Genomic DNA, 14,482 nt, shown 5'->3' with positions numbered 1-14,482 from the left:
AATATGAAAAAATATATAAAATATCCAAAGTATAGTGCTTTTTATAGTACTTGGTAATTCAAATAATTTTCTACCGTTCTATTTTTCTAATTATTTTCTCAAAAATATGACGAATAATGAACAAATTTTAATAAAGTTGATACGTTATATGTCAACCTATATGTAGATGAAGTAATGCTATATTTTTAATTTTTGCACATTGTGTACAGTGCCATCTGTAGTAAGCGTAAGTGTGTTATGATTTAGGCACGCAAACATCTGACATTTCTGTCAAAATCTTTTATTCGTATACGTTAATCGACGTAGGTACGAAGACAGTGTCTAGTGAAAAGTTCATCCTAAAAATGTTTATTGGAAGATAGCATTGAACAAAATGAACAAAAATATGAACTCACCGTCTAAACTTACGGAGTTCGCTCCGTTAAGTCCTGAAGAAAGCCAACCTGTTGTAGCTTCTTTATTTTCCAAATTTTTTAACTTTACTAAAGGTAAGATGTTTAATTATTACAATATATTTTCTTCAGTATTACAACTTGGGATAACTTAATTTACTTGTGGCTTACATTTTAGTATGTATAAATACGAGCTAAAGAATGAATATTTAAATTAACAATTAATATATATATATATAATACATGCTTAATTTTTAGGTTCACAAAATGTTGATGATTCTACAATCTCTTCTACTACCAATGAAGAACAAAGCTCGTCTGATTCTGAATCTTGGAAACAGTCAGAGAGTACTGAAAAATCACCTGAAGATGACAGCTCAAGTATGATGAACTTTCCATTAGATACTCGTGAAGGAAGAAGTTTACCAAATGTATTAAAACGTATTAGTAATATTGTAGCTTTGAAAAGTAGTGTAAGTAATGATACCTGCCTTAAGAATATTTTGCAGTATAAATTATTTGAATTACTAATGATATTAATATTGTTAATTTAATATAGAACTTACGCTCGTACAAAGATTCTCAATTAAGAAGCTATTGGATGCCAGATAGTGTAAGCAAGCAGTGTTATGAATGTGGTGAACGATTTACAACTTTTCGCAGAAGACATCATTGCCGTGTTTGTGGACAAATATTCTGTTCAAAATGTTGCTCTGATCAGATTCCTGGAAAAGTTATGGGATGCACTGGTATATAAATGATAAATGGTTATTTTTTATTGTATTTATTTGCACTTGATAATAATAATCTTTTTGTAATAGGTGATCTCAGAGTGTGTACATATTGTTGCAAAGTAGTTTTATCTTATTTACAATCATCAGACATGAGAAGCGATCTATCAGCAGATTTAAAGGCATTGCAAGAAGACCTGCAAGTTAAATATGGAAATAATTCACCACCTGTCACACAGAAATGTTCAAATGAATCAGTAGAAGATGAAAGTTCAATCTATAGGAAACCAAGTGTAGGGTATATGGAAGAAAAATATGCTATTGGACGGTATATTTTTAGCTGTCTCTAGCTAATGTCTCTAGTGTATCTAGCTAAATGTTATAATTTAATATGATTTAAGATTTGTGAAATATGATTTTCAGGCCAACAACTAGTTACTTAACATCACAGGAACGTTCTATCGTCTTACAGAATTCAGCCTCTTTGAGAATGATTTATGAAGAATTATTTAGATCCAGTCAAGCAATTATCTTACAAACACATAGAGTTAGACTAAAAAGTTATCATAATTGCTTTCTGGCCAATGAATTAGTAAATTGGATGATAGCACAAAATAAAGCAGCTACTCGGTAAAGCTAAAACAGATATAAGAGAAAGTATAATAGAAAGAACAATGATTACTGAAATGTAATATTTTATAGAGTGCAAGCTACTGCTATAGGCCAGGCATTGCTGGAAGCTGGTTTCATAGAACCAGTAGTTGCTGATAATATATTTAGTGATACAGCAACTATATTTAAGCCAGTCAAATTATCGAATATGCAAAGCATGGATTTGTTAATTGAGACTCAAAATACCTGTGATGCTCAAGAACCAGCATGGGTAAAAACTATCCCACAACATGATTCAACAACTGGTAATATGAAATATTTATATAAACTATTTTGTACATATAAAATTGTTAACACATGTAAATTTTAGATTCAGAAAGTGAAACAAAACCTTCGAATTCAGTCCAACAAACAACTGGACGTTTACCATCATCTAGTTCAAGTTTTTATTTGGATTTAAACTTGGAAGCATCTACTGTTACATTAAAAAGACCTACATCGGAAGACTTAACTACAATTTCTGTAGATAGTAGTGATGGTATAATTGAACAGAAGGAAGTCACAGTAAAATCACATAAATGTAATTTTAAGATTGCTGATGATCTTTTAAATGATACACTACAAGTACAAGAATTTAAAGAAAAGAATGGTTGGCATAAACCAACAAATTTGCGAACTGTGTTTGGAGAACTACATGCATATGAATGTCTAACGTGAGTATCAAATATATATTAACAACGATAATAACATTTATATTTAAATATACTTAATTATAGATCTGCGTACAAGCAACATGAAGATTCACTAATTAAGCAACTTCTTAATAAAGAAGGTTTATCACAAAGTTGGTCAGAAGTAATACTCCCCATCGCCCATCAAATTATTGATTTTGTTAGACCAGATTTAAATCATAATGTGGATGATTTGGATATTCGACAATATGTACAAATAAAGAAATGTCCTGGCGGAAGTAGAGATGATTGTGAAATTGTGTCTGGTGTAGTTTGTACAAAAAATGTTGCACACAGAGGAATGAACGCAATGATAGCTCATCCAAAAATTTTATTACTTCAGTGTGGACTCATGTATCAACGCGTAGAAGGAAAATTATTAAGTTTAGAACCTGTGATGTTACAAGTATGAAGAAGAATTTAATAATACTATTATTTTCACATCATAAATATATCAGAAAAACATTGTTTTGTAGGAAAACGAATATTTGGGTCACACAGTTGCTAGGATTACGGCACTTGGACCAGATGTTGTACTAGTACATCGTTCTGTTTCAAGATTAGCACAAGATAGACTCAGAGAATGTGGAGTAACACTTGTTTTGAACGTAAAACTCAGTGTTCTTGAAAGGATTGCACGGTGTACAGGTGCTAATATCGTGAATACTATTGATGCACACATAAGTGCAAGGTATATGCTTGGTACATGTAAAAAATTTTATTTGCGAAACTTTTCGAATGATAAAAGTGAGTAATAAAACATTACAATTTTTCTCTCTATTAAATTTTTCTTTAGTAAACTAAACCTTAATATCTTATTTCTTTTTTTTTAGATGGTATTAAAACGTTAATGTACTTTGAGGGATGTGCAAATCCACATTTAGGAGCTACAATCTTGTTACGAGGTGGTTCTCAAACAGAATTAAAAAAAGTAAAGAATGTAACTTCAATGATGATCTTTGCTGCTTATTCTTGGCGTCTCGAAAAGTCATTTCTTATGGATGAATTTGCAAGACCACCATCGCCTAAAGATAATCCATTTTTGGATGAAACGTGCAAAGATTTCAAAGACTTTCAAGAAACCAATAAAATATTACATGCTAAAGCTAGTGAAGAAAATGATTTGTTATTGGGTCATTGCAAAGAATATACAGAAAGTCAGGAAATTTTAAAGGTATCAGAAGTTCAAGAAGATTCTGGAAGCGTATCAAGTGATAAACTATGTCTAGAAATAGAACTTTCATTAAATGAAGGTACACCAATAAAAGACATAGTTTCATATCAGACTGAGAATATGTTACCTTCAAACTCCATTAAACAAATATCTTCTATATTATCTGAAGATATTGATCCTTATGATACTTTAAAATTATTTAAGCCCAAAACAAAATCTTCTGTAATTGACGAAAAAGCTGCAGGGAATTGCCTAACAAGTAAAACAAACAATGATAATTTAAATAATAGTTCCGATCTTGATATAGATGGCAAACAAGATACAAATAGTACAGTGGAATTATTTGGTGGAAAGAAAACGATGAAAGTAAATAAAAATATTAAAGAAGAAGTTGAAAAATCAAAAATAAAAGATAAAGTTGCCTCAGAAGAAAAACGTATTTATGGTGAATCTATTAGCGATCGTAGTGATCCTCTTCATCAATACTTAAATGAAGATGAAGAAGATGTCTTTAGTCAAACTAGTCCAAATGGACAACATTTGAGCGTTGCCGATTTACCATTATTAAATAAATTTAAGAAAGCATTAGAAGGCACTATATTAAGCGTATCGCCTTATTTAAAATTTTCTGTTCCTTATTTAGAAACTGAGACAGGAAGAAATTGCATATTGCGAAGTTTTTTCCCGAGAGAAATTTTTTATTCTGTACAATTTATGGATAAAGTAAAAGAAATTAAAACGGGTAATGTATTTATAGAACAATCTGTAACTGAAAACCCATTAGTGAATTTAAAATTAAAACCACAACATCCATTCGTTCAAGCGAGATTAACTACAGATGTGGATAGCCGAAAGGTACAAGCTTTATTAGCCAATTTTAGAGCATGTGGTAGTCGCTTATATCCAACGAATAATGTTTTATCGGATAAACAAATTCCGATACAATCAGAAGTAACTGAACAACCTCCTATGTGGCCCGATTGTTTAGATCCTGCTAGTCATCAACGTTTATCTGTGTTATTTTGTAGTTTCTCACATACTGGTAATAATGATACACCAGCATTTTGCGTAAATCCTTGGGTAGTTAATATGGATTTATATGGAAGAAATGATATTGCGCTTGGACGTTTCTTGGAACGTTATTGTTTAACATCTGAATATAAATGTCCTGCTCAAGCATGTCGAGCACAAATCGCTCATCATATCCGACGGTTTGCACACGACGGTGGATGTATATATATTAGTTTAAGTGAAATGAGCACCGATCCATTTTCTCAAGAGAATGCAAATCAAATTTTAATGTGGAGCAAGTGTATGAAATGTAAAAGCGTTTCACCAGTAGTTCCAATGTCGGATGATACTTGGTCTTTATCTTTTGCAAAGTATTTGGAATTACGGTTTCATGGAAGCGCGTACACCAGACGCGGAACAGATACTTGTCAACACTCACTTCATCATGATCATTATCAATATTTCACAAAGAAAAATATGTTAGCTGTGTTTAAATACACAAAAATATCGCAATGGGAGATTTCACTTCCACCTCCGGTGATAAATATTATGTATGATCCAAAACAACATGCAGATGTGATAGAAGAGATGAAAAGTATAGCATTGAAAGGAGACGAAGTTTTTTCTTGTATACGAGAAAAATTGACAACTTTACAAACTGATATAGATATTTTAAATGCTGTTAAACAGCAGCTATCTAAGGATCAACAGTATTTCAAAAATAAAATTGAAGAAATTCAATTGAAATTGACGTCCCCCACTTTGGAGAACAAAAAACTCGAAGGAAAAGTATCTGAAAAGCAAGTTCAAGCTCTAATGTTTAGAATTGAAGATGGAATAGTAATTCTCAAACGAATAATATCAGAAGTTGTATTTACTTGGAATGCAAACATCTTGGAAATGTCTGTTAAAAAGAAAGATGAAAGACCAAGACGATTTACTGAACGATCGTTAACGACTGGAAGTAATAGTATAATTGATACAGATGGATATATAACAGAAGATACTGCATCAGAATCGCAGTTAGAAGATTTAAGTCCTATGTCAGCGGATTATAATGCTGTTGATGCCATTGCTGCTGCACAAAATGACTTACAAGGAATGGAAGGTTTAGAAAATTCAGACAACGAAGTCTTAGAAAATAATAATCCTGAAGACATTGTTATTATTCAAGAATCTCCAAAAATGCATCAAAGATCACATTCTGATGTTTTGCCTATTACTTTTGATGACATACCAGATAAAAAGAAAAAGAAAAAGACTATTCTATCACAACTATTACCTTCTGTTCCTGTTACTCAGCCGATAGTAAATCCTTTAGGGACTTTAGAACATCATTTACTTCCTCTTGGGTTTGTTGATTATATTAAAACATTTCTATATATTTAGTATGTTAGAAAATAATTATACATAATTAGTTAATATTCTAAAATATATTTGTTTTACAGATCAGTCGTACCTATAGTGGTATATGAATCAGAGCCTTCATCTATAATCGCATATGCACTAGATTCACACGACTATAAACATGTACTTCAGGAATTAATGCGTACGACGAAAGGACCTGATTTAAATCCCAGTCCCTTAAATAAGCGTAAATTCCCCGAAAATAAAGAGAATCTTCCTGATGTGATCCAATCTGGAGAATTTAAACGGCCATCTGTTTTGTCATTTTTCCGAGGAAATAGTCCAAATCCTGCAAGTCCCTTAGACTGTGATAAAACTATTTCAAATACGGATTCTAGCATACAAAATCCATCAACGACAACAGACACGGATGAGGACAAGAAAACAACAAAACAGCAAAATTACATCGAAGTTCAATTTAACGATGCAACGACAAATTTCTATTGTAGAATATATTTCGCTGCACAATTTGCTGCTTTTAGAGAAAATGTTTTACCGTGTGGAGAGGATGGTTTTACAAGAAGTTTATGTCGAAGTGTACAATGGGCTGCAAGAGGTGGAAAAAGCGGAAGCAGTTTCTGCAAAAGTCGAGGTATAATATTATATGAATATACGTATATGTTTACGTTACGTAAAAAAGTACGAAATAAACTGCCCTATGTATTAATTTTCTTGGTCGATACATTATTTGTTACAGACGATAGGTTTATTATAAAAGAGATGTCTAGACTAGAAATGCAAATATTTATTGATTTTGCACCAAATTACTTTTCCTATATGGAAAAATGTCAACAGACTAAGCAGCCGACATTGTTAGGAAAGATAGTCGGCGTTTACAGAGTATCTTTTAAAAACAATACAACAAATGCAGCACTTCGAACTAGTGTATTAGTGATGGAGAACTTATTTTACAAGAGAACGATAACAGACAAATTTGATTTGAAGGGATCAGTGAGAAATCGCCTTGTAAATCCTGATGATACATGTCACGAAGGAGAACTTGTATTGCTCGATGAAAATTTATTGAATAGTAAGTGGTGTTGTGCTAATATTATTTTATATAGATATACGTATAAAAATTTCTCAGTCAAATACATATAGGATATATTTCTAGTGAGCTGCGATTCGCCGCTCTATATTAGATCACATTCCAAAGCGGTTTTAAATAGAGCTATTGAACAAGACACAAAATTCCTGGCTGATAATTCTGTGATGGATTATTCGCTATTAGTAGGTTTAGAACCAAATTCAGATGAACTCGTCCTAGGTATAATAGGTAAGTTTAGAGAATTATGAATGTAATATTTCTAGATACAAGATATCTTGGAACTATTATTATAATTACAGATTATATACGAACGTTTACTTGGGACAAGAAGTTAGAAACAATGGTGAAGAAAACGGGCATACTAGGTGGCCAGGGAAAATTGCCAACAATAATATCTCCAGAAGAATATCGAGCTCGTTTCATAGCTGCTATGCACCGATATTTCTTACCTGTACCGGACAGGTGGTCTGGTTTAGGTAGAGGAGTAGAAACATGATAAATATGACTTTCATATAGTGAGATTTCCAATTTTTCACAAATACTGTATACTAAACATATTGTATATATATTTTCTATGCAGCTGACATAAATGTAACAAACAGTGTTGCATATAAAGATACGTAATTGGATGTTAATAATTTATAGAATTTTGTTTTTACTAGTCGACATTACGATATTTTGTAATGGAAAAGTGATAAAAATATGTTACCATTATTATAACGAAGAGTCTCATTGTACAGTTTTAATCTCATAATTTATATAGCGATGTAACATTCAAATTATGTCGCTTGTATTTGAATTTATTAATATATTGGTCATTGTATTACATGTACATAAGACGTTAATATTAAAATTTCCAAGCGAATTGTCTTTCCAAGTTTGAAGCACAAAGGGCGTGAATGAGAATTACGTAAAATTATATAAAAGTCTATGAAAGCACCATTATTAATGTTTTATTTAGATTAATTTTCAAAATTATGTACATAAACATTATTTATTATTATTGATAATCAAATAAACAATAATAATAATTTTAGTAATAATAAGAGTTTCATAACATAATAGTATTTTCATAATAGTTTAGATCAGTGTTTCAAAATTTCTATGTATTTAAAATGAACAAAATTAAAAAAAAAATATATTTTGTCATACCAATACACAATTTTAATATACCGGCTATATTTTATGATCAGGTCACAGAAGAAAAATATAATAACGTATAAACTATAATACATTATACGACACTGATCTATACGTTACAAACACAAAAAAAAGACATTAAAGCGTATACCTTACAGAAAAACATCTCATACTCAATTTTCGTATAACATCATTTCTACCATATTTACATAAATGAATGCATAATGATGAAGCTGCAGCGAAACTCGAATATTTGAACTATTCCATCTTTAAAAATTAGATTATACTGATCATAATGTCCCTTGTATCTTTCGAGACTATGACTTTATTAATTACTGTAAGTAAGAAATCTGGCTGATGTATTTCAATATTCTATATATTTATTCAGAGAGGGATAATAAAATGTCTTTCATTTGTTTGAAACTAAATACGAATCGATAGTAGATGCATTGCGCGTTTAAGTAAACTATTGTGAGAAAAAGATTGTTCGGAGCGAAACTAAACTTTAGATATACGTCATCGATTACCGATACCTATGTAAGAATGATTGATTGAAATGGAAAACAGTTTTATTATATACTGGTTAGGTAAATTACAATAAGCTGTTGTACAAGAATTTCTGCGAATAACACGAACTCTAGGATCAAATCATTGAAACATGTGAAGTAGTACGAAAGTCCTATTTGTATTCCTATTTATAAATTCAATTGACGATGAAACAGCTCAGCTAATATGGCTCCACTGCCTTTTTCCTCGTAGAACAAAAATGACCTACACTGGATATACTATCTGAGCAAGTGATATTCTCGTGTAAACGACGTTTTAAGAAATGTATACATATATAATTCTTCGAGTAACTTTACATAAATACTTAGTGGACATTACATAATCAGTAAATTCCTTTTTACAATTTTTTACATAATAATTCGTCGTAATTTCGCATTCATTATAATATTAGCCTCGTGTTTCTATTCATTGCTCTTGTCGCGTTGAGCATGAACAATTCTTTTTTTTTCTTTTTCAACCTTTCGTTAGTCATTTTATATTATTACTATCATTATAAAACAATGTTGACTATGATCGGATTTTACATAAAAGTCTCTGTATTAAATTCGATCGTCGTCAAAAACAAAACGGACGACAAGAAATACGAGTACAATAACCTTTTCTCAACTCATAGTCAATCGGAATCGAATTACATTCACGATGTATCTTGTTCGACTACCAAAGAAAGAGAAAAAAAGGAGAAAGAAAAGGAAATAAAATAAACATAAACTAACATTCATCGCTAAGCGCTATCCAGTGCCGGCAATTTTTTGTACTATGGTGTGGAAGTGGTATTCGATTTCTCATTGACTTCCGCGGCCCACGAACCGCAAATGTTTCCTATCTAGCCGCGAGTCTGTAGATCGAGAAACAACAAGGAAGATACTCGGGACGGTGGAGGAGGCTTCTCGCTATTCATTTACATCAAGCGGCATTCTGGACGCATACTAATTTCATAAACGCTAAGGAGAGTATCGCTGTCTTTCATAACCATAGGAACTACCGTCCCAGCAGCACGTTTGGAAAGGAAATGAGAAAGAAAAAAATAAAAAATAGTCTTTGCAACTTCCGTTCTCGTGTTCTTCCTTCTTCTCCGTGTTTTCTTTTTCCCTTCTTTCTTCCCCCTTCCCCCCTCTCTTACTCGTATCACCAGAATAATCCGACGGAAGAAGAGAAGAGCTTTTTTTTGTTTCTTTTCGAGAGGTCCTGAAGAGGCTCGATCGTGATCGACGTGTTGTGTTTCGATGTACACCATATATATGTATATATATATATGTATATATCAAAGAATAACAAGAATAAACGAGGGTCGTATCGGCTACTCTAGAGATCCACGTACGTATATCGTGCAATTCAATGAGGATAGAGGTGAGGATTCCTTTCTATTAGAGACAGAGGGAGATCTTGTTTTCTTCTAGAGACGTGCACGTCCTAAGTGATTAATCTGCGTTTTTCTTTCTTTGCGCATGAGATTTTTTGTTTGTTTTCTTTGCAGAAAAATCATGCGTCCTTCTTCTAGGGATGAGGAGATACGAGCGCGTGAATCTCAGCTAATAAATCGCTTTCGAGGTTACGCAGCGTGTAACACTGGCGAGTCAGTCGATCTTTTATAAACCATTGCCTCCTGTTTTTAAACACCGTTTACGTGCACATCGTGCGACCTCGGGATCTTGCGCACGGGCCGCCGAATCGCAAGTCTCTTTTATCTCTGTGGCTCGCCTAGGCCCAATTGTTGACTTTGCGTTTGCTGTTGCGTGTTCCCGGTCACGCTACACCGTCCTCCGTGGTGTTGCGCCGCCATCCCCATCTGCATCGAGTTCTGATGCAATCCATTTTGGCTCGGCGACATTCCTGCAATCGAAGAACCAATTTACCATTTACACTTCCAATTTAACTCAAATTTCTCTATATAACGTGTACATGTATATATATATAAACACATATGTATATACATAAAATTTTTTTATGGTGAGTAATTAAATACTTTCACGAGCCACTGTACATTTCTAGATCGGTTTCAAATTTTATCAATACAATAATCATGATAATCCTGTCTCATAACGGTATTAACAAAATTTTATGTATATAATACATTCAATTATGTGTACACATACAATTTTTGTGTAGTGAGTAATTAAATACTTTCATGAGCTACTGTGCATCTCCAGATTGGATTTAAATGCTATCAATATGGTAATCACGATAGTCGTGTCTCATTACAGTGCTAATGAAATTATGAGTCGATGCTATGAAATAAAAAAAAAGATATGCACTTGCATATAAAAGAATGTGCTATTTTGCGTAGCACATGCAATAGACATATATGTTTTCTGTGATAAGTGTTTAAATACTTCCAGGGACCGGTATATATACACGTGCAATATACATGTACATGTATTTTTACGTATGCTAAAGCGAAATGGCACTACTACAACGAACAAGATTCTAGAACTAATTAGTCCATTCTAGCTATAGCACATTTCGCTGTATTTTCTTTTGTAACATGTCGTGAGTATTTCTCACTGCGATTCTTTCGAGAAAAGGTATAGAATGCCTAGGAAATCGCTGTTCTAGGAGCTCGCTAATTTTTCTTCACTGTTTATGAGAATGTCTCGCGTTAAAAATAACGGAGAGTTTGACTCATTAAACGCTGTCTGGAACGCGCAATGAAAATATTCAAAGAACATTCGCCAATTAAGAACCACCGTTGCGCCTATCCAATATATCATCTGTCATTCTTTTTTGATCAATTTACACGATTAAAGTCTATTACATTTTTTGTAATCTTCCGATTCCTATAAGCACCTGTTCAAAGATTTCATCTCTTTATTTATTCTATGACGTAAATTCCAACAATTTGCTTCAGATTTTTTCGTTATTGTCTCTTTCTCTAGCCAAGCTTCTCGATGATATGAAATTCGAAGAGATTGAAATATTTAGAGGAAAATAATAAAAATTTCTTTAATATTTCTGATTTGCATAGCGGGCTTCTGTAAAGTATCCGTTTTTTTTTCTTTTTCTTTTACGAAGTTGAAACAATACGTAAGTTACGTTCTTTATACCTTGCGATAACGTTACGCGTTTCCGCAACTTTTTTTCGTTATTTTACTACTTGGCCCTTAATGGATTAAAGAAAGGCGATAAAGATATTTGTGGATTTGATGGACTTGGAGTACAAAAAAAACCTCAGTCAGCGAAGTTCCGCGAATCAATTGTTTTCAAACAGACAATAATTTATCGCATCCTGATAAATTGCTGCTCTTAATTAATAGCGCATGGAATAACTTTTACGAGCCCTTAAATAAATTATCTTCGAAATAAATAATCGAGTCATGGAAAATGATAATACTTTGTTTTTACGAAAAGGATGAAGCACGAAAAGCATGCGATCTCCGTGACTGAAATAAACAAGTGTAATTTATGTTATTCAGATTATGTTAGAGATTTGCAAATTTCTCAATTACTTTATAATAAATTATTTTATGTAAATTGTAATATGTGCTGTAGTAAACGTACAGCGAGCAAGGAAGGTATTCGTACAATTTAAATGAAAAGATGACGGAGGATAAATATACAAGAAAGTGATAAATAGAAAAATGCAAAGAAATAATAAATAAAAAAATATACAAAAATACAAAAAGATAATGAGATAAAATTCACACGTGATTGTAACATTTTGTCGGGGCAAGATACGATGCTATCAATTGATATCTGTGTTGTAATTAACACGTTGAACCTGGCGTGAGCCACCGCTGTGCCACAATCTGCGCTTCTATCTGACGGCGTGGGCCACCGGTGGATCACGCCGCCTGATGGTAAAGAAAAAGGTGTGACCCCCCGGTGAGTCACGCCATTTGTGTTTCTAATTTCAATTTATAAAAGCGTAATTTAACGAAGACGTTTCTCGATGTTACGTGGCGTTTATGGATTAACTTTTGCTCCTGCATATTTATTACTGCGAATGACCGTAGATACGTAAGATACAATAACATGTTCTTTCACGAAGAAGTAGACCGCAACGTATATGAAACATTGGTGCAAAATATAACGTGCACATCGATTGCTCCCATAAAGTCAATAACATCTTTTTCTATTTCTGCAATAAATCGACTGTACGAATACTTTTATCTCTCACCACGGTATATATTTCTTACAGAACTGAATAAAATGCTTCTTAGAATTGCATAACATTGACAAGTTTCAAGTGCTTACGTTTAATACCATCTAAGATTCCGTAGGACATAAATTATCTTCATAGAAAATCGCCACATTTCATAAGCGTATTAAACTTGTTACATAATAGCATGCTAAATTAGAATTAGCAGTGTCAACGTTAACGTCTTTTCGAAAGTTTGTAGATGCTTTGGATCATATTAATTATATATTTTTGTACGTTGCATTATTAGATATAACATATACATTGATATACATTTTAATATTTTCTAATTAATATACAGATATTTAGATGTTACCTTAACTCGTTAAAGATCGAGTAACGAAATAACGCATAAAAGTTACGTAAACGCAGCGTAAAATACTTTGCGTGGAAGCTCGCTACATAAATCAGATAATACGCGAAGAGAATTTCTGTGATCTGGAAAAAAGGAAAAATAATTTATTACGCTGCTGTAGATGTTCGAGTAGCTCCGAATTTCACAGAATGAATCTTTAAGAACGAGTCAACGGAATGAAAAAATCTGGACAGGAAAAGAAACAGCGACGAGAAAGATATCGGAAGAGAGGAATATTTGGAATTCCTTTTTCGCAACAGTAAAGCGGAATTAGAAAAATAAGATTCCTCTAATGTAGATTGGCTGGAAGATAAGCGAAGTGTATGTTGTTTAGCGTTTGAAAGAAATAAAATTCAACGATATAAATTGGTTGGAAAAAAATGACAAATGAAATGTTGCGTTAATGCAACATCAACTAAATAAAACGTATTGTTTTTTACCTTAATCGTATAAAAATTTCTCTGCATGAACAGAGAGCTAAAAAAGGCCGATAGATAATAAAATTCTTGGAAATCGTAATCGCGTGATAATTTATGCAATTTTAAGCTAGACACGAAGGATCATAAGAGCGCAGTTACGAAATAACGTCCAAGACTTACAAAGTATAGGAATGCACCCTTCCATCCATATAAATTGATTAGTATGCGCAATGCAGTTGAAAACTATTCTCGCGCCGGAAGGAAAATAACATAGCGAACATAAAACGTGATTCAGAGAAAAATGGCAATGCATTTTCGTGTTGTGTTTGCGGAGGAATCGTTTAAAATGTTGTACGCTTTTGCAATATAAACAGACAGCTAAAATTAGTGGTCTATCTCATTATTATAGTTGCATATTCTTCTGATTGTAAAATTAATATCAAAACGAATTATAACTAACAATAGTTGGATAGAGGGGCATGGGAAATACAAGGAAGCAACATGACAAATAAACATTGTTACGCAACATATTGTTACGTAATATCAGTTAAAATTTCGTACGACATCACTTTTGGGGTGTGAAGTGAAAAGTTTAAAGTTGACTGAAAATTTCTGCACACAACTGTATCTTAATAGCTTATTAAAGAAAAATTTACAGAATGCGCGTAATATGAAAAAATGCATCAGATATACAAAGCAAAGCACACGTTGCAATATTTAGTAGGTGAGACAAATTTCTGTTTAGGTTTCATTTTTTTAA

The 14,482-nt window shown here is 32.5% G+C and overlaps 2 protein-coding genes across 3 annotated transcripts in view; one reads left to right on the top strand and one right to left on the bottom strand.

Moving 5' to 3' along the window:
* The first annotated feature begins 241 nt into the window (after positions 1-241).
* Positions 242-8,261, top strand: LOC100643432 (1-phosphatidylinositol 3-phosphate 5-kinase). The gene is made up of 14 exons (XM_003403298.4): positions 242-488; positions 651-865; positions 952-1,141; positions 1,214-1,451; positions 1,547-1,753; positions 1,826-2,040; positions 2,106-2,448; positions 2,512-2,872; positions 2,943-3,213; positions 3,300-6,003; positions 6,100-6,650; positions 6,756-7,088; positions 7,173-7,334; positions 7,406-8,261. Exons 1-14 carry the CDS (start codon positions 374-376, stop codon positions 7,600-7,602), a joined length of 6,102 nt encoding a protein of 2,033 aa, XP_003403346.2. The 5' UTR covers positions 242-373; the 3' UTR covers positions 7,603-8,261.
* Positions 8,262-8,797: 536 nt separating this feature from the next.
* The window catches only part of LOC100643555 (UBA-like domain-containing protein 2), an 82,906-nt gene continuing 77,221 nt past the window's right edge, over positions 8,798-14,482 (bottom strand). Inside the window, exons 4-5 of one of the 2 annotated variants that reach the window (XM_048409110.1) lie at positions 13,265-13,386; positions 10,437-10,643 (exon numbers count right to left, since the gene is read on the bottom strand). In XM_048409110.1, the coding sequence (XP_048265067.1) occupies positions 13,307-13,386 (80 nt within the window). In that variant the 3' untranslated portion in view covers positions 10,437-10,643; positions 13,265-13,306. Of the gene's footprint in view, positions 10,644-13,264; positions 13,387-14,482 lie in introns of both variants that reach the window. The other variant, XM_003403299.4, reaches the window with a different exon arrangement.

This window comes from Bombus terrestris, chromosome 10 (genome assembly GCF_910591885.1).
Source record: "Bombus terrestris chromosome 10, iyBomTerr1.2, whole genome shotgun sequence".
Lineage (NCBI taxonomy): Eukaryota > Metazoa > Arthropoda > Insecta > Hymenoptera > Apidae > Bombus > Bombus terrestris.
Note: the sequence above shows the minus strand (reverse complement) of the source record. Positions and strands in the feature narration are given on the sequence as shown.